Below are 20,942 nucleotides of genomic sequence, written 5' to 3' on the forward strand. Positions count from 1 at the left end.
CATGAATCTAAACTTTAAACATTTGAAGATGCAGACTAAAGATCATCCACATGTTCTCTGACCCTGAAGCGACTTCACTGCATGCAAGGCATGGTGGTTTTATTAATAGAGCACATTTCATATACCCAGAGGTAGATTCAAGATGGTGTACAGGGACATTCAAAACAACACAGTCACTATTTTTGAGTTTTCAAGGCTAAAATCCAGTATCTGTCACTGTCTGACCTGCTGCAGTATCATCAACACTTCAAAACTGTGTACAGTCAGGAAAAAGGCTCAAGATATATATATTAAAAAAAGGAAAAATGCAGTAACAGAGCCAGCAACACTAAGTGCAACACGATATTTGGATGTTTCGTTGAACACAACAAAGCTGGTTTGCCTCGTTTGAAAAACAGTAATTATTATTATATTCTAATTATTCTTCGGCCACACTGCTGATACATTAAATTAAGCTTTCAGTTACAACATGATGTATAGAGGAGACTAATGAATGAGACATGTTACTGTTCTCGTCTCAACCCATGTGGTATATGTCCACTGTATTAATGGTCCTTCCAGGCAGCAGCTACAGCAGCGTTCTTTTTGAATTGGTGACAAAAGCAAAGTGCACCACTTACAGACGCTCAGCCTCCATCAGCAGGAAAAACCACAGTAATGGACACTGAGCTCATAAATTATGATCTATTGAATATGTGCTAAGAGCTTAATAGCCATATATCCAACTACTTCTCTGAGAATTTCCCTGTATATCCTAGCATCTAAAGCTCTCTGGTCTAATCTCAGCATCTTGTTTTGACCATACTGTGTGTCTGTAAATCTAATCAGGGGACTTACACTACCTGTGTCATTCAGATCACATCAAACCTACTGCAGCCGCCTGAGAGTGACTTTCTTAATGCATACTGATCCATCCCGTTCATGGGAAAAGACATAAGCAAGACTGCTGGTGTGATGATGTAGTAACGATAACTGAGTCAGAAGACTCAGTTATCAAACATGTAATATGTCCTATTACCACAAGAGGACAGTGATTATCTTGTGTTACGTGTTGTGCCAACAGATACGAGTCTTACACCACTGAAAGGCCTGATCCTGTGCAGTGTGAAGATAACAAGTCAGAGACTGACATGAGGTTCAGGGCAGAGGATTAACATGAGTTTAAAACTCACTGTCTGGATCCATGAGGTCGAACAAACTGCAGAATGTTCTTTCTCGTTAAACAATTGCAAAGCTACAGTATAGGTCATAAATCCCTACTCCTCTATGTTAAACTACTGGTCAAATCTTTTTTTACCCAAAGATGGCTTCTGTCATTTTAGGTCGTTTTTATCACACTGATGTATGTTCTGATGAGTTCAAGTTTAATTAGTTATTTGATTTGATAAAAATGAGGTGAAACATTGTGACTCTGGCTCCAAATGCATTTGATGGTGGTGTTCACATCCAGGATATTTCAGCTTCATATCTGTGTGAGGATAGGCAGATTTTATGTAATAAGGGGAAAAGGACATGCTGCCCTCAGCCACCAGGGTGCCACCTACATTCTTTTTCTGTGGTGGGTTTTGTTTTAAAGTGGTCATTGTTCTGAAGCATTGCTGCCACACCTGGTCACTGGTGGAACTGTCAGTGTTGCTGAGAGCAAAATGTGCTTATAAAATATATTTTCCAATGGACCCACGGGGAACCTAATGTTTTGGAATTAGATATTTTATTCATGAGTATATAACAGTATAGTATGTAAGAGTGGGGGTCGGAGTGTGACACCGAACAAAGGTCACTTCACAATCAGCTGATGCTCTCTTTCTCTCTCAGATGTTTTACTTTTGCTCAGAGGACATCAAACTCAGCATGGACAATTGTGTTGTCACTCAAAGTTGGAAAAGAATCAGAAGCGAGACCTACAGATGTCCAGTATGAAAACAGGAAGGACTCACCAACAAATCAATTCTCCAAGGACAGGACCATCACTTCCTGTTTCCTAATTCCCTATTCTTGCACCCACGTAGCAAAACGTTCAGAAATGGACTTAACTAAAAGACACAATAGACCTAGAGTTGCATTAAGAAGCTGGACCACAAACACACATAAGGGCAGTGTTTACTAAAGGTACTTGAAGCAGCCATAATATTGAAAATTAAACATTGGAGGACTTCTTTACTCACTTGGTGCATGATACTGTAATATTATTTGTGCCATCCATCAGTCATCCTCACAGTCCAAGAGCATTATGACCCCTCTGTATTTTACTCTATATACACAGAGTTCGCTGACTCTTTGTATGTATACATGTGTTTTGTGCAGCAAGAGGCCGAGAAGCAGGCAGGAAGGGTGTGTGTCGAGCAATTTCCTCTCTTGTAGGTTGACTGATCAGACTGAGGCAAGGGTGTGAAGGGTGTGTTCTCATTGGTTTCTGTGGTGGCAGTTGTGATACCAACTATAGTTGTCTGTTCAACAGCATTTCTGTCATGAGAGTTAAAAAAGAAAAAAAACATCTGCACTGCTGTTTGAAAACTGTTACGCCTGCACTCGCCTTCCTGTGGCCCTTGAGAACTTCTTTATGATTGCAGCTCGTCCATGTGACTTGGTTTCCGCTGCCTGCCTCCTGCTTCCGTGAATAGTAAAAAAAAGAGGCATCAGTGGTTCAGCGAGAGCAGTAGAAAGCAGCTGAACGTCACACACGAGGACGTGCTCTGCAACGACGAGTCAACCAGCGATATGGTCAGGGGATCAACCATCGGTGGCTTGGGAAATCTTCACCTAACCACCAGGGTAAGTACATGCATTGTAAACTCATTTATAGTAGAGCTGCATGCACATGAGCGCTGAAAGAAGCAAACATGCATGCTTTGTCTGAATTAAGAATATAAATGTATATTATCTTTCGTCTCCTTGAGCAAGACACGTGACAGAAGAAAATGTTTATGTCATTTAGTTTTTACACAGCATTTTCTAACTTAATCTTAACTCAGCATTAAAGACTGTTGAAAGAAATTTGCACAGTTATTCCATATTTATATGATGATTTGCTTAGAGGTGCATTGGAATGATGTCACTTGAATTATGTATTTTTTATATTCATGCTTGACTGCTAAATTATTAAGATTAATGACACAATATCACATCAATTTAATAATTCAGTTTTGAACTCTAGAGAATTGAAGACTTGAACGCTATATGCTCTGTCTTTGTGCAATATAACTTTGTGTGTTATTTTTATAGATCATGTGGTTTTCTTATAAGTGAGTTTTAAAAAGTCCAAAAAGACACTAAAAGTAGTGTTCTGTGGAATGTCTCTTCTGTGGTTGACACCCAACATTCTAAAGAACCAGAATTATGCTGATGCCTGTATTGAGCAGAATACTGTTCATCACTTTCAGCCATGTGGATTGGGTGGAAGTGTTTATTTAAGTTCTCAAGAACACAGAGATAAAGTTGTCTTAAACTTTTTCCCCTTTTAATTTGCTAAAATTAAAAAGTGTGAAGTTTGAAAACAGTTAAATAAAGAAACTCCATATTCAGTTTGTGTTGCCAACGGTTTGAGCATCTTCCCACACTGTGTAGGCTCATCTATATTTAACAAACATTACATCTAAATGTTGCCGACACGTCACATTCAGTACAGGACCTCCACCATAAGAGTGAAGTGGACGTATCACTCTCAGGTCATCATTAAAGCCTAAGATATGACAGCGAAACAAATTAGTTTAAAGATACAGAGATGTGTTCGCTATGACCCGACCATGAAACCTTGAAAATAAAGAAACTGACTGAAAATCTCATGTGTAAAAACCATCTCCATTTTGACAGAGATGTTGATTTCCCCAAACTATTCATGCACATACGATACCAGATGATACTTTGAAATTACAATACGCAGGTATTATGAAGTTTTAAATAGGTTAAATTAAAGAATCTAATGTAAAAGAATAATCCATCATTCAGAGTCTAATTTCTCTCTTCCTGTGTCTTGTTGTCAACAGTAAAGATGTTAAAATGCCGGCCCACGGACTCACTCCCATCCTGCTCTGCTTGTTACACGTCTCAATTATTCTGAGCCCAGCAACAAGTCATCCACATCTCAGCGAATGTCGGCTGGTAAGAGGTCTCACCTTTACACGATAGAGAACAAAGTTCCTATGTTAGTTCTTAATAAATATGGTTTGGTCTGAAGGCCCAGCAACAAAGAGTTTAAAGTGTAAATGGTTTAAAAGAAATGAACCCAAAGAAACCATCTTCACTTTGCTGACTTTTATTTGGATCCACACCAAATTGTAGACACTCATAAATATCGGTCCTTTAAACATATCAGATTTTTTTTCCATTTAATGGGCCCTATATTAAATAAAGTTAAAATGATTTACTGAATACTTCTTTGGGTCATTACCCCTCAACAACATTTCATGAAAATCTGATTCAGAATCGTTCTTGCATAATCCTCCTAAATAAAACACAAACAGACAAATGAAAACATAACCTCCTTGGTGAAGGTAAAAATTGGTGTGTTTAGCACATTTTTTGGACGGTCTCTGTGAATTAACAGCCGAGCTCATGGGAAACTATTTCAGATGATTAAAATTTAGAGAATCAAATATCATGAGGGTAATATGAAATCTCACTAACATTTATGTGAGACTATGAAGTGCTGCCTTGTGCTCTTTGTTCCTGAACCTGATAAAATAATGAATTGACAAGACTGACAAACTTCTTGAGCAATAACAATTCCTTAATGCAAAACATGGTAACTACGTGTGGACTTAACACGTAAAAGGCAGATGCTTAATTAAAAAATAAAATACAGTTGTCGTGCCCTGTTCCTGTCGGATTTCTGAAAACATTTTGCTCCCTTAAACAAATAATACAAACACACTGACTTATGTTTGGATTGCATACTTAAAGCTGGGGTTGGTAATCCTGGAAAAGAAAAAATGCAATGCAGAAAATGCAATTGATACATCCATCCTTCTATCATTGTCCATCTCGTCAAAGGTATACCCCTAAAACACAGGAACGCAGACTGTCTGACAACTGATAGAACCTTACCTTTAATTTGTATACTCTCCTTTTCTCTGCAGATACAAAGAACGGCTCTCTGCAACGATGCCAAGCTCAGTTATGTGCCTTCAGGATTACCACGCAACATAGAGGAACTTCAACTCAACTACAATCACATACAAACACTACAGGGCGACTCTCTGTTCCGTTACCCTTCACTAACTAGTCTGAGCTTAGCTTGTAACAGTTTGGAGAAATTAGAATCAAACACTTTTCAAGACTTAAGCTTGTTAAAAAGCCTCAATTTGGCAAATAACAACCTGCATATTGGTTACCCAGAAACCAGCCAGGCATTAAAGAAGCTACCTGGTCTCAAAGTTTTGGATCTTTCAGAGAACAAACTTGACGATGAGATGGCAGCCACTCTTCTCCAAAATCTGACATCCTTAGAGTACCTCAATCTTTCCGGAAACCTCTTGCAGAGATTGGACGAGACTTCATTCAGGGACCTTAACAAGCTAAAAGACCTCAACCTGCAGAGGAACATCATATTCGAGATTGATGATGCCTTCGGCAGCAATCCCAATCTCCAGCGGCTCAACTTGGCATATAATGATCTGCCTTGTCTAACAGACTTCCACATGACCCAACTAGTGGTCCTCAATGCCAGCCACAACTTCATTGACTGGTTCATCTCCAGACAAGACCTAAATGACACTTTCCAGATAGAGACACTTGATCTATCAGATAACAAACTGCTATTCTTTCCTTTCTTGCCCAGCCATAGTCACTTACGCAACCTTTACCTGTCCCACAACAGCCTTAGGTTCTACGAAAACCTGGCAGACAATGCCAAGTTCCCAAACTCAACCACAACTGTTGAGTTCTACAACCTGAGGAGGTATGCAGGCAATGTGACTGTGGACTTGTGGGATGACGGTCTTCATGGTGATGTCTCTTCTCTAGAGATTTTGGATCTAAGAGGAAACCAGGTGGAGTATTTCCCCCATGGATTCATCCAGAAAATGCCTGTTCTGTCAAGACTTCGAATGTGCGACAACTGTCTGGAATCCTTAAATCTAACTTCTGAACAGTTCTCTGGCAGCTTGTATGAGCTGGACATCAGCAACAACAGGCTGAACCAGGTTGTAGCAGATGAAGGGACGCTGACAGTTCTTGGCAATCTGACGTACTTTAACCTGAGCCTGAATGATCTTGAGTGGTTACCCTCAAGATTGTTCGCCTCACTGACAAGCCTCAGGTCGGTGGATCTCAGCTACAACAACATTGACATTTGTCTCTCTGAGGAAGCTGAGATCAGTACAGACCCTGTCTCAGATTGTGTGGATTGGAGAAATGTTGTGTCCCTTTGGCAGCTTTACCTCAAAGGATGCAACCTTAAATTAATTCCATCGTCTGCATTTGCAGGGTTGTCGCTAACACACCTGGAACTGTCCGATAACCCTGGACTTGTCCTACAATCAATACAATGCCTCAGCAGAACTTTGCAGCATCTAGGTTTGGGAAACACACACATACAAGACTTTGACTTCTCCCATTTTAAACATCTGAAGTTTTTAAACATTTCAAAGAACTCTCTCGCACACCTTTCACATTCACTGTTAAATCTTGATCTGAAAGTGCTCGACTTGAGGGACAACAGACTGTCCACTATCCCCCCAGGTCTGGCTAATGCATTAGCTCCAAACCTTCAGATTGTTTTCCTCACAGGAAATCCTTTCAACTGCTGCCAAACAGAATGGTTCAGGACCTTTGAATCAAACACAATCAAAATGGTTGGACTATCAGACATCGAATGTGAAGATCCCTTCGAAATGCAAAAACTGCAGCACTTAGAGTTATCTGTGTGTTTTAACGAAGGTGGGGAATCTATATTCTGGTACATTCTGCTCTTTGTATCCATATGTCTTTCATTTTTTGGCATTTCAGTTGTTGCTCTTCTCACGTTCAAGCCCAAAATGCTAAAACAATCTATTAAAAAGAGGTGTCTGAAGTCTACATCCTACTGAAAACCTAAAATAAAACTGTAATCTCAACAGCATATTACTGAGAAATGTTGACTGAATGTATTTTGGTAATGAATTGAATTATTTGTAAAGTGTCTGCATTAATGAAGGAGTAATTGCAAAGAGTATGTAAATTACATTGTGTTGAGTTTTTTTCCCATGGCTTTGTTTTGTTCATTGAAGTGTGGTCCTATAATCCTGACATCCTTATGTCAAACTGTGGCTGTGTTCTTGTGGGTACATGCGTGTGCTTGTGTGAGTGCATAAGCTTGAGTTTGGGTGTATGTGTGTCAACATATGCAGAAGTAATGTGATGCAATCTGTTGCTATAAGCAGCAGAGGAAACATGAAATTTCCTGTTTTGCTAAGATGTGCAGCAACTGCCCAGTTCTGTATCTCGAGGAGGAGGGGACTGAGGTTTTCCTGCTGGTGGCACTCAGATAAAACATGAAGTTCCAGGGTGTCATTTCTCCTGAGTAGATGGATCCATATTTTGATGTTTGTTAGTATATTCTGCTGTACCCTTGTCAGAAAACACAGTGACCGGCCACTAAGTTGTAACAAATAAGTCCATAGACCACGTGAGCATTAACAGGGGCAGCATTAGCCATGTGTCAGACACAGAGCAAAGACAATGCATGCCTCTCCCTTTGTGTTCATGTGTGCAGTTGCTCAAGAGCAGGAGTAGATCAGCATGTCGCTGTAGCAGAACACCGGAGGCCTAACCAGAGTGTAACCAGAATACCGCTGTGGTGATGCTCAGGGTCATGGTGGTTGGAGCTTTAAAAAAAGAGAAAGCCTCAAATTTTTACATGTTTTTTACAAAACAACATTACCGCTCAGCAGAGGGGGCAAAAGCACTCACATTCTTTACTTAAGTAAAAGTACAGATACAGAAACTTTGGTAAAAGTAGAAGTACTGACTAACTCCTTTATCAAGAAAGAAAGTAAGAAAGTGCAGGCTCTGAAATAAAAAAATGAAAAAAATATAAATTGATCTTTAATTTCAATGATGCACGATGCCTGTTTTGATAACTCTGCAAAATGAAAAAATTGTAGGAAAACAAAATAAGTTGATAGTTTTCCTCTTTTGTTTACAACCTGCACAGAGCTGGTAATGAGAAAACAAGTCACTGGACATAATTCAGTTTTGCAGCCTAATTTCAGACAGAATAATACAGACTGAGCTGAACTGAGGTCCTGCATGTGCACCTGGATCATTTTTTAAAGGGAATAAATGGATGGGGAATGTACTGGCGCTGATTAAGTCCCTGCCCTTTGTACACACCTCCCGTCGCTACTACTGATTACGTCTTTCACGTCATGTCTTCATCCATGGAGGCTGAAACAATTAACAAGCCAGTTTTGGCTTGTAAGGAGTAGAAAGTACAGATATTTGTGTTCAAATGTAGGAAGTAAAAGTAAAAAGTCATCAGAACAATAAATACTTAAGTAAAGTACCTGGAAAATCTACTCCAGTCCAACCTCTGCCACTCAGTCAAAGAGCCAAAATAGATCGGAGTGAGTCTTAGTTGTTATTGAGCAGGGCAGCAATGATTAAGCTTTATCATGCAAATAAGTTCAAATAAGAGAAACACAGTAACTCGGGACTTTTCATTTTCACCATTCACTTACTAATCAATGTGAACCATGGCTTTGTGCACATCTTCTTAATTCATCATGAATCTTGAAAAAGAAAAGATTCATACTGCTGATCTGATAAAACGCATCACGAGCCTTTTCACAGTTGAAGAGCTGCAGTCAAGAAAACATCCTTTGCGGAAGGTACTTTGACTCTGGTGACAAACTGTTGACCAAGAGGAATTTTATTTGATTACTCAACTGTATTAGGTCAGGAGTCAGAGCAGAGATATATGAAATATGTCAGAGAGCAACACTTGCACACACAGCGGCAAGACTTCCATAAGAACTTTGTTGCTAACACGACGTGAGAACGCACTGGATGCAATTACAGGGGACACAGGTGACAACATGCTTACTACATATGAATTACAGAACCACACTTGTGAGTCATTATATGGCTCACACAGTGTTGTTGCTGATCTGTCTTTGTAACACAGCATACATAATAAAGATACTCTCCACCAGCAGTTCAGTGTTTATTCCTTATCTTTTAAGTAGTGGTCACAGTTTCTCAACCATCAGTGCACATGTAAGGGAAGTGAAATTTGGCCTCAAGTGGTCAAATGAGATTCATGTGTGAATATGTGTGAGCTGTGCATATTTAGTATGTGTGGATATTACCACATTATAACAGAAAGTGTCAGGGTCACATGCAGTGGTGGGATGCAATCAAGTACAATAACTTTGTTACTGTACTTGAGTACATTTTTCATGTATCTGTACTTTAACTAGATTTATTTTCACATACCTTTCATGTTTAAACTATTATATATGTATATATTACTGGTACTAATCAATAAAGAGAGGGGAACTGATCTACTGATCCGATCAGAGCAGGCAGGTCACATTAGACCTCGCCTCCTGCAACGACAACATCATTAGTGAAGAAAAAACTGGAATGGATCCAGAACAGACGACAGATGACATTTAAACAAACTCAGTGTTTTTCTGCTATTTTTGAACCTCGCTCATTCTTCTCTCGTCGCTCTCTATGAGAGTTTCCTTGGAGTGTAACAGTCTGTTTTTAGACAGCTGAAGAGACACCACAGAATAGAAACCCTGTTCATCAAGTGAACTTAGAGCGAGTCAGATGCCACACAAGCGTTCTCTATTCTCTTGTGCAACATGGGAAAGAAAATAAGGACGGTGTAACGAGGACAGTTTTATTTCTCAGACATGCTGTCACTCATCTGATGAATTTGTGAATGAATTACTTTATCTGAGTGGGTGGGGTTTTTTGGAGTGATAAAGTGTCGGGACACTGTTCAGCTGTGGTTTCATGACTACAAACCTGTTTGGCTGCTAAGGTCAAAGGTTATCTCTGAATATATCTGACGTGTGCTGGAAAATAAAAAACTTCTCAGCGAGTTTTGCAAAACTCCACTTCCTCTTAACCCTTCCTGCTCTTATGACAGGCTGAGTCACTGGACTTCCTGATTAGGCAGGAAGCACTTCATAGCAGTTGTTCATCTTCTAGATTAAAGTTGCTGCTGGAATCTTGCTGTGGTCAGAGAGGAGCCCCCTCAACATGTTGGCTCAAGTAAAGCCGATACTACAGGATCTACAGTGCAGTATCTACTTAAATAAAGACATGATCAAAACGAGTCAGTCCAGAGTAACACCAGGGCAAATTAAAAAACAACAACACACACACTGCAGAAACAGCTTTGAAATGAGTTCAGAATTATCAGTGAAGACCAGTGTGAAGTCCACAATCAAAAGAATCTTTAATGTTTTCTTCAGAAAAAGAATCTTTCTCTTCCAGGCATTATTCTGTCCATAGCATTTGCTGATATCGTCTTTGTATTACACAATTGGGATGTTTGACCTGGAGCATGGTGCTGCTTGTGTTTACTGATGTCTCTCCTTGTCTCATTTGTTTCCACACACGAAATCCATTTTGTGTCATGAGGTAAATACTGCAAATTTGTTGCAGATCTTTAGCTCATTATTGAGATAAGACATATGCAAACTACCTATATACAAATTTACTTTTCATAATTTTGTAAAGCAACATTGGACTATTTAGGTCCAAATAGTTATTGCATAACTAAAGCGTAGCCATGTTTTGTATGTCATTTGTCTGTTGTGTAATTAACACTGTCATTTTTCCACGGAGCTGTGTCGGCCATGTCAGTCATACGTGAGACATTAGCAGGTGTCACCGTCATTTTTCATTCTCAGTCTCAAGTGATCCTGCCAATTCACACACTGGTTCAAATGAGTCCAATAGTATGTAGAACCAGGTGCACGTCACAGAACAGACACACTGATCGTGTTGCCTGTTCTGCCCCCCAGTGGTTCAGACCATGAACACAAAGGCTCAATGTGAAGCACTGAAAATTAACGGACATTCACAATAAAAAATGAAATCAATCATTTAAGTGATATTTCTTTTATTTAAATGCACAATATTATTTTACAATTGTATGCTTTTTTTTTTTTTCAGTTACACACATAACAAAAAGCAGCTGTATAGTAATATACTTAAATCTCCCAGAATCTAACAGGAGTTTATTTAAATGTGGAGTTGAAATGCTGGTTCAGGGAGAAACTGAGAAATGATATATGATGATGATGATGACAGTCAAAAAAAAAGCTTTGTCTTTGATGCCTTTTCTTCGTTTAGAGTAAACACAGCCTGAGGCACTAAACACAGATTGTGTGTTTATGGGTAATTCACTAATGAGTCATTTGATCAGAGAGCTGATAAATGTTGAACTTTTGGTTTCCAAATACAAAAAGAGGCGACAGGGATGAGTCTCAATACTGCTGGAGGTGCTGCAAAACAAGCAAATGGTTTTAGACTGATTCCCTGTGACAAGACACTTTATATCATGGATGACATTTGACTTTCATTTACTTCCACGTGGCTAAAGGAACAGTGCATTACTCACTGTGCAGTAAGGCTTCATGAGAATAAAGCTGACACACAACACATATGATACTGTTAAAAAAAATCTGTTCATACTTGGGAGATGACCATAAGAGCTACTGCACCATGAGATCATCAAACATAAAATAAGACTTTAAAATAATCAGCATCACTTTCTCCACTTCAAACTGAAGTGCTTTTTTGCCTTTAAAATTGAATCTACTGTTTCACTACTTGAAAAATAATAACCCATCAGATATAAAATATTGTAAACAAGACAAAGAGTTGAAGTTTGGGGGATGCTCTGGTACATATTGCAGATTGCATGGATTCAAACACAAAGGCATGGAAGCAGGTTTTAGAAATGTACTGCAGTTGCATACAAACACATCAGGGAATGGGTCCATTTCCTTTCCCCTCGCTCAGATTTATTCAATCCAGGTCGAGCCGTCTAAAAGCGAGACTCCCATCTTCTTTTCATACAAATAAAACTCATTGTAAAAATGACTGAAATGAAGAGAAGTGAGGCCTGTTCCCCGCATCACAAGATAAATATGGGATCACAATGGGAGCTCAGTTAAGCAGCTCCAGGTAGGTGATCGGCACTTTGCCCTTCTGGTTTCCTCGCTCACCCATCAGCCAGTCTGAATCCATGCCCGGGACGCTACTGACTGTGATCACCTGGACACACGGATACACAATTTAATGTACAGAATTATTATTTTAAATAGAGACTTTTTGATATCAGTATTGGAAACGCCCCCAATACCACCGAGATATAGGTTCTGGCATTGGAGAGTGCACTTCTCTATGTACTGATCTGATACCACGTCTTTTAAAGTATATTTGTTTTAACCAGATGAAACTGCAGTGTTCTTTTCCCTTCCACAGCTGTTGCACTGTGCTGCTGCTGACAAGAGCTGATTTTAGAGGTGATTTCTGGTAGTGTAGCACTAGCCAGAGCTAGCTAAAATGTCAACAATTTGGCAACATTACACGCTGGAAAGTAAGTAAGTAATAAGTAAAACAGTGATGTGAACCTTATGCAAGACTTCAGTCGTATGACAATAAAAGCAATCATCACTTCCATACAGGGTTAGTAGCACACAGCTCCTAAAATACGTCATCTAATACATATTTTACCTCATATTTATCAGGTATACGTAGATTTTTTAAATGCAACACATAAAAAAAAGCCTGAGAAGCTCTCTCAAAAAAATACAAATCACCATTTGTGCACCAATGCCTGGAAGTTCAATGTGCTTCATAACCTCGACAGTATCTAGACCGCCAAATAAAGAACAAGAAATGTGTGTATTTGCCCGGGTGTCATGTTTCCTTCACTGCTGATCGGAGCTGGAGCCGATAAAAAAAGAAACAGAGTTTACCACAGAGTCATTTGTGAACGCAGATTGTGTCCATGCCCATTGAAGACAAATGTGTTAGTGGATATTTTTAACAGTGGAAAAGGGGCTAAAGTTGTTCTTTAAAAAAATGCACTGGTGTCTGAAGAGTTTTTGGTATCGGCCAATATACAAAGTCCAGGTTTCAGAACTGGTAACGAGAGGGGGAAATCGGTATCAGAACATCTGTAATTATACAGTTTCTGTATCATCTGTTATCAATGATAAAGGCAACTGAAAATAAAATTCTTTAATGTGGCAAAGTGGGCTAGTGAAATGTGAGAGTTGACTGGAGAAGTTTTCTGACTGTGTGTATTTCACTGAAGGAGTAATGCTGAATCATTGGTAGTTAACCACAGGCTCGTTGTGGACAGTCGAGAGCTTTTTCCAGGAAAGGAAAAGGCTTATGTTCCACGGTACAGGAACTGCTCCAGTGCTGCAGCAGGGAGACGCTCAGGGAAAACTGACACATATCAGTTTCAGTTTGGGATTAACTTAGACTTCCTAATGTTGGTATCTGAATACTATAACACTAGCCTGTATTTAAAATCTGATTTTACGCTTATATTTTACATTTTGATTTTTCCACTGGATAGTAACTAATAAGCTGTCGTGTCAGACTCACCTCATCAGCCAGCAGGGACAGCTCGCTGCTGCTGGCAGCGTCGTAGTCGTAAAGAACTCTGGCTTTGCGACTCCCGTTCGAGCTACGCAATTCATTGAATCCGCCCGACACCGCAGAGCTGCCGTGGCCCCCAGACACGCTGGGCAAGGAGGCCGACACCGGGATGGTGGGCACCGAGATGCTGGCCCCGCCCGACACAGACGACTGGTTGTTGTTGGAGAATGACGTGGGGAAACTGGTGGAAGGGAGCGGAAGATGAGGAGTGCGGGTTGAAACAGCTGGGTGTTCTTCAGTGTTAACATCAGCAGGTACACTGGACAGTTTCTCTCCCGGTAAATGTTTCATTACAGTAGACTTCTCTGTGGATCATCTTCAGTGGGCATTCATCATTTTCCTCTTAAACTGAAGGATGAATATTTTCTGTATCCCTACATGAACTTACACAGCTTGCGTTTATTAAACAAAAATATTCAAAACATGCTAACACTTTTTCCCTCACAGAGCCTCTAAAGACATGTTGGATATTGAAGCACTTCAGAAGGAAACATAATTTACATCTGTGAACTGAGAGTGTTTGAGTTTCTAATGAATGCAGATTAAGTCTGAGGTTTTCCGGTGAGGTTTGTGTGACCCTGAAATGTCTCCCTCTATATAACATGACCTGTTTTGTGCCAGCTCATGTGCTGTGATAAGTGTCAGGTTGTATTTTACCTGCCCAGCTGCTTTTGGAGATCCACCATGTACTGGTAACACTGTGCGTAGTACGTAGTCTGGGCCTCCACAAAGTCATTCAAGCAGCGTAGTTGGTGTGCCTGGAAATGCGTGAGCAGAGGTGGGAGTTATATTTTGTATCAGTTTTTGTACATGTTTAATCAAAGTACAACTAAAGTACGTATTTAAGAATTTAAGAGATATATTTAGCTTCAGTATTTGAATTCTCAGAGGTTCCATTTTATAAATACATGTAATCAATTTATTAATGAGGGATCAATTTACTTATTATTCACTTATTTTTATTAGTCTAAGTGAACAGTCAAGTCATAACAAATTTCAACCAACCTTGTAGGAATATAAGGACCTTTGTTAGAGGAATAGTTTTAAAACATGAGGTGAACATATAATTATCTTAACTAGGCATAAAGACGGGGAAACTGCAGGCAGATAATACATGGCTGTGACCACATACATGATTTTATTTATAAGATATTTAACTTTTCTTCTATCTGCTGGTAAAAAAAAAGCAAACCTACAGAAAATATAAAAACTATATTATGCTATAATTATAAGTCTGAGAAAAGCTAGGAAACATTTTCTTAAAAAGAAACTCAGCATTGAATATTCTAAGGGTGCAGTTGTTTTTTCATTAAAAACATTTGGTGTTGCCCGAGGTCACACGTCAGGTCTTGCTGCCAAAATGTAACAACATCAATTGGTATAATTTGTTTAATGACTAAATGGCGATTGAGGAGGAATCCTGAGAAACAGCCGATCGTATTTGACACATTATGTGAACCTGGATGCTCTGCCAGGCTGAGATAGAATACGTACGTGGGTGCTGCTGACGCCCTCCAGCAGCAGCCGGGTGATCTCTGCCTGCCGGTCGAACTCACTCTGGGTCATTCTCAACTCCTGCTCGGCCTGGGAGAGATGAAACCACGAAAAAAAAAAGGAATCTCACATAACAAGATCACATTTCTGAGCAGGAGAGATCTTAACACAAAGTAAAATATCTTTAGAACATACAGTATTACTGTAAACAGAGTGATGTACAGACCAGAGACACACATATGGTTGAAAAATCGGAGTAAATAAAAATATTGTTATTAGTATATGATATATTAATATTATATTAAAATATTTCAGGCAAAACGTATCTGAATGCATCATGTTGTAAAAAAAACAGAATATTAACAAAAGATTTAAAAAAATAAAAATGAGCAGTTCATTCAACCACAAAACATAAAGACGCCAGAATTGGTATCTGTGCATCTAGTGAGACATGACATGAAAGTCCAAGCAGCTAAAAACCATAAATAAAAATCTAAATGTAAACTGGCATTACAAGAAACTTTGTGTGGAAAAAACAGGGAGGAGAACACAACAACTGAACATGACATTTCCTTTTCCTCATATTGAGCCAAAGGATCCAATATGAGACCCGGTGGAACAATGGCTTGTTGTGATTTGATAAATATAACGGTCCGGAGCTGAGAGTGACAATGTCCTCACTGTCCTGAGCTCCACTGTGTTTACATTGGAGCCTCAGAGAGAGGTGAGGAGGACGGACTTTCCAGAAGGTGTAGGACATTTTAAATCAGCTCTGACAGTGTGTGTGTGTGTGTGTGTGTGTCATGCAAGAGACAGAGACAGCTGCTGACACTAGCATTAGGGGGGGTGTGGGTGTGTGTGTGTGTTTCAAAGATGGCTCCAACATTCCACTCACCTCTGTCACTTCCTCTGCTCACATCTGCTGCTTTGTGTTTTGAAAACAGTGACACAGTAGTTAAAGCTACAGCTGCTGCATGGCCAACACAACACATCCTTAAACTGTGTGTTTAATTGTGAGTCTGTGTGTAGAAACCACACTTTGGAGGAGGTAGTGGGACTAGAACAATGTCATACATAAAGCATTTGTCAACCTCAGCTTTCACACAATCAAACACCCAAGATCCTTCAACCACAGATTAAGGCAGAAACAACTGTTTACAGGTCCTGAATTCAGGAGACACTTATCTCTTTCATGAGCGTGTGTTTCCTCAGACACTGTTGACTGAACACATTGTCTCGTAGAGTTTAAACACACCGTAAGACTGCAGGGACAACGTGGCTCTTAATGTGCCATACAGTAATAATAGTTCTTCATAGAGGGAAGGAGTTTAAGCTCATTGATTCTCGGCTCTTTTGCTTCTTCCTTCCCACATATGTTCTCAATGGCCCATTGTTGTTATTAGTATTTTAGATTTCTGTCATTTTATAAGTTCATCTGACAAGTTTTATTCTGTTATATATGCAAAAGCACATATTTCCAGAATACAATTTCTATTCTTGTGTTTTGACAAGTGATGTAATTTCACTTGCTATGTTACTGTCGTACCTTTAACTAAAATACAGTGTGTACAAACAGCACTTTGACTGCAGCGAAAAGGGCTTTTCTAGGATAATTTCTCTGTGTTTTCCATCCCCGACACATTCTGAAACAATATACACAAAAAGTATTATACTCAGACATTGATGAAGTTTACGTGGGCACCAATAATCTGACTACTAACCTTATTCAGGATAAGAAATTACTCAGATTATGATGTTTACATTAGTTTTTCCTACTAGAACTTTAAAACCACAACCTTTAATGCACACAGACCTTTAGTGGTTTTCTTTCTCATTTTGTAAAAGCCTCAACTCCTCGTTATTTTCTCATCTTGTTCAAACACAAACCCAGGGCATATGTCATCAAACAGTAAGTAATTGACGTATGTTGATGTCACAAAATGCTGTGAAAACTCCAAAACTGTCATAATGTCTACATACTGCCACTTAAGTCAGAAAAATCCACATGTCCAAATTGGATTATTGCTAATTTTGAGTATGACCTTACTCTGGTTAAGATAATCAGAAAATGCTGTTGGCAGTGTCTTTTTCAGACTATTGTCTTGATCATATTGAAATAGGAAAATTGACTTCGAAGTACATGTGTTTTCTGTCTCACTGGAATACTGTCTCAAATAGAATAAACATACTGCAAACTACCTGCAACTTTTAACAAAGTAAAGCATTTAACAGTATTTAGAGGCAGGTTTTGAGTCTGCATGTGTAACTTTAAACTGACAGAACAGCACAACAAGAAACACTGAGCTCAACATATTGTAACAGAGATAAATATCTTCCTCACACATTAAGACTGGAATAAGACACTGTCACCTTATAAATAATGTTCTGTTTTAAAAACAAAGGCACAAACAACGAGAACTGACACATCACAGCAACTGTCCAGAAAAAGGGAAGTGGCTCATGTGACCGTGTTGAGGTCTCTAGAGATAAAATGGTAGCTTTTATGTTGAATAACTTGGTGTGTCGGATCTGAGACAGAGGGAAGAGGATATGCATGACAGCTTTTCTTCCTCTGAAAACAAGTTGGCTAATGATTTTAGAGAAAGCAGAATTCCCAATGGCTGGTCATTAATAACCACTAAATAAAATCCAGGTGCAAAACAATGACTGTGTTCCATTGATGACGATGCATGTGTGTGTGTGTATACGTACCACAGCTCTTGCGTCAGCCATCCTGGCTTTCTTTAGCCTTGTCTTAGCTGCATCCAGATCCAGGCGTTTGACCTGCAGTAGCTTTCTTTCTTTCTGGACATAAATCACAGCGGAATGAGAAACAACTTCTGCTCCAGGCACCAAACAATGTCAAACTTTTCATGCAGATGAGACCAGACCATGAAAAATGTGATAAACGTGCTTGTGTTCATAATGAACTCATCAACCTAACTGTACAGCATCAGTTATAGAAGGGGATAATCCTGGTGATCTGATGGAGGCTTTGGTTTAAGATACAGCTGTGATCAGTGTTTCTACATATACCACAATAAAGATTAAGACAGCTTTAAGACTCCACAATCATGATATCAGTTTATTGTTGGGAATTATCCAAAGAAAAGTTCAAAGTCCAATGACAAGTGAATCAGATTACAAACATGTCATAAAGGGTCGAACTCACAAGGATGGTTTTGAAGTCGCCCTCTAGAAAGTTTCGGAAAGGTGTCAGGAAGTTGATGGCAGCACTTTGGATGAGCTCCCGCTCAGCTCCACCAATCTGTTTCTCTGTCTCACCACATTTTATCAGAGCATTTCCTGAAATGATGAGCAGCACAAAAGAAACATTACCTCCGGGACAACAACGGACACAAGACTGTTCAGAAGCAAAAGGATTAGTTTAAAAAGCTGCTGTTCAAGGTGAAGCCCCTTGTCTGCTGGTCAAAAACATCCACTAACATCTGTCTTTTGACTGCAGTGGGAATGGACACAATCAGCATTCATTCCCGTATTAAATGACTCTGCAGTAGACATGTTTCTTAGTTGGGTAAATGCAATAATTTCTTCCTCTTTGTCTTTATTTTGGCAGCCTAGATGTTGACGCTGCAGCCTTTATGTAAAGTTATGACGTGCATTGAACTTCAAAGCATGGCGCCTAAACGGCCATGAACTATTGTGTGCTTATTGTTTTTTGTATCTTAGGAACAATAGGCAACAGCAATTTTTCCTTTGTATCATACAAGATGCAACACTGGCGAGACAGCAACGTTTCCAGGGACGTTGATCATGACTCATGAAAAAGGAGTCACTAGAGAAATCACCTTTTTCAGCTGTTTTGCCTGCGTTTAAAGAAAGCCATGTATACCTTCTAGTTTAAGTGTAAATGAGGAAAAAGAAAGAGGCAATGGCCACAACAGTGGAATAACATGATTTACAGATGGAGGGGAAACCATGGCAGGCAATATGCTATTCAAAGTCATAGCACATATTAAAAACATTTTAAAATTTGACAGAGCACTGAGTGTCTCACTCACCGTAGGCAGTTCCAGGACCAAACTCATTTCCCGACTCGATCATAGACTGGCCCAACAGCTCGTGATTGTTCACCCGCGTCGGGGCTTTTTTCTCCAGTTTTTCATACACAAACTCTTCGAGCCGGAGATCTGGGGTTTAACGACAGGAAAACTCAATTAGAAAGTCACAAGACTACAGTGAGGGAGCCAGATGCAGACACTGAATTTGGGACAGTGAGTCTGTAAAAATTAGCTTTAATAATGAACCCAAAGACTTCTCCATCACACCTGATGGGATTTGTTTCACCTTGTCACATCGCATGAAAAGGCAGGGTCGCAGCATATGTGAGGAACGTGGTGTATGAACATGAAAAAGGTCGATTAAAACCAGTTTACTTCATCCAGGATTACTCTCGCCAACAGCTGGTCTGTCTCTGTTTGTTGTACTATGATGTGGCATCATGATGTGAACTGGAGAGGATGCACAGCTGAGCTCACACACTTCACAGACACCCTGCCTCCTGACACAAGTTAAACAAGCACTTGTATGTGGCCCATGCTAAATAGGACACTGAAACGCTCTTCAGTGAACCACCTCCTGTCTAGATGATCTAATTGGTCTCATTTCCCAGAATAGCTCATTTCCACATACTGCATTTGCTGTTGCGATGTGTGGGTGGGTCAATCTTGTGATGCAGTAACTCTGTAAACAGGGTTTGTGCAGCAAAGGGCCTCCATAGTGTCGGCACCTGCCCCGAGGAGTCCAGTATGTCGGGGTGTGTTGTGTCAGAAGTGTGGCTCTTACTCGGGTTGGGCTGTAGAAGGATTTCTGTCTGCTTCATGATCCTCTCCGTCCATTGCTTGGTGCTCTCAGCTCGGACCAGCAGGTTCTCCAGATGAGCGTCCAACTCTGTCTTCTCAGCCTGGCCGAGCTTCTCCTCTGTGAACTGACGCAGAAAAGACTCGGTTACATGGTGAACACGGAGCTAACAGCCTGGAGGGTTAGCTCCAGGACTGACATTACTCGCCCCGGCTGCTGCAGATGCTAATGCTGCTGCTGCTTCCTGCGGCCTGCTCCGGGGTGTGTGGTGAACAACTATAAAACACACTGACATGTAGCGGGAACCATTTACACAACGCGACCCTATGAAGGTGTTAAACCCCGCACGTCACATTCCCTCCCGGCTACACCACAACAGCAAAGTTAACCGTTGAGCTAACAGGCGAGCTAACGCTATCTAAGCTAGCAGCTAATGTTGTTTGGCTGCAACCTCAGCGAACCAAGCGGGCGAACGTACCTGCACCGCCCGGCTCAGGAAAGTACCGGCGTCCGCGGCGAGCCGCTTAACGTTGAAGTCCATGGCACAGCGGGGAAATAAACACTTAACTCCAGCAGCTAGTCTGTCTCACAGCCCGACGGCCATCCCTACATCAGATACCAGTGAAGCAGAGCTTAGACGGAGGTCCACCCAGCTGTTCCCGCAGAGATACTACACCGACAAGATGATGACGTCTCCGCCCAGTTCTGACAATAATCACTGGAATTTAAATAATAAATCACGAATAACGTATTTATTTTTAAGTCTGTCACAATAAAGGTGAACGCGAACTACACAGCATAGGATGTAGCTAAAGTGTCGCCATTTATTCCAGTCGACTGTCCCACAAACAGCTGGTGTTTGGTTTTCACTGACGAAAGTTGGTGGAGATTTCTCTCTTGCTCCACTTTGCTTTCAATAATCTTCTGTTGCGTTCAGTGTCAAATGGAAATATTAAAACATTCTTACCAAATGTGATTTTTATTTATTTACTTCATTTCTACAC

General features: G+C 40.1%; 2 protein-coding genes across 2 annotated transcripts; one reads left to right on the plus strand and one right to left on the minus strand.

Moving 5' to 3' along the window:
* Positions 1 to 2,340: 2,340 nt before the first annotated feature.
* nrros (negative regulator of reactive oxygen species) lies at positions 2,341 to 7,184 on the plus strand. The gene is made up of 3 exons (XM_020087241.2): positions 2,341 to 2,772; positions 3,984 to 4,098; positions 5,076 to 7,184. Exons 2-3 carry the CDS (start codon positions 3,997 to 3,999, stop codon positions 7,023 to 7,025), a joined length of 2,052 nt encoding a protein of 683 aa, XP_019942800.2. The 5' UTR covers positions 2,341 to 2,772; positions 3,984 to 3,996; the 3' UTR covers positions 7,026 to 7,184.
* A 3,861-nt stretch (positions 7,185 to 11,045) lies between these two features.
* sh3glb1a (SH3-domain GRB2-like endophilin B1a) lies at positions 11,046 to 20,853 on the minus strand. The gene is made up of 9 exons (XM_020087798.2): positions 20,417 to 20,853; positions 19,924 to 20,065; positions 19,140 to 19,268; positions 18,290 to 18,423; positions 17,830 to 17,922; positions 15,118 to 15,207; positions 14,281 to 14,381; positions 13,570 to 13,804; positions 11,046 to 12,222 (listed from the first exon to the last, which is right to left on the minus strand). Exons 1-9 carry the CDS (start codon positions 20,477 to 20,479, stop codon positions 12,115 to 12,117), a joined length of 1,095 nt encoding a protein of 364 aa, XP_019943357.1. The 5' UTR covers positions 20,480 to 20,853; the 3' UTR covers positions 11,046 to 12,114.
* Between the last annotated feature and the right edge of the window lie 89 nt (positions 20,854 to 20,942).

Source organism: Paralichthys olivaceus, chromosome 17 (assembly GCF_024713975.1).
Source record: "Paralichthys olivaceus isolate ysfri-2021 chromosome 17, ASM2471397v2, whole genome shotgun sequence".
Taxonomy (NCBI): domain Eukaryota; kingdom Metazoa; phylum Chordata; class Actinopteri; order Pleuronectiformes; family Paralichthyidae; genus Paralichthys; species Paralichthys olivaceus.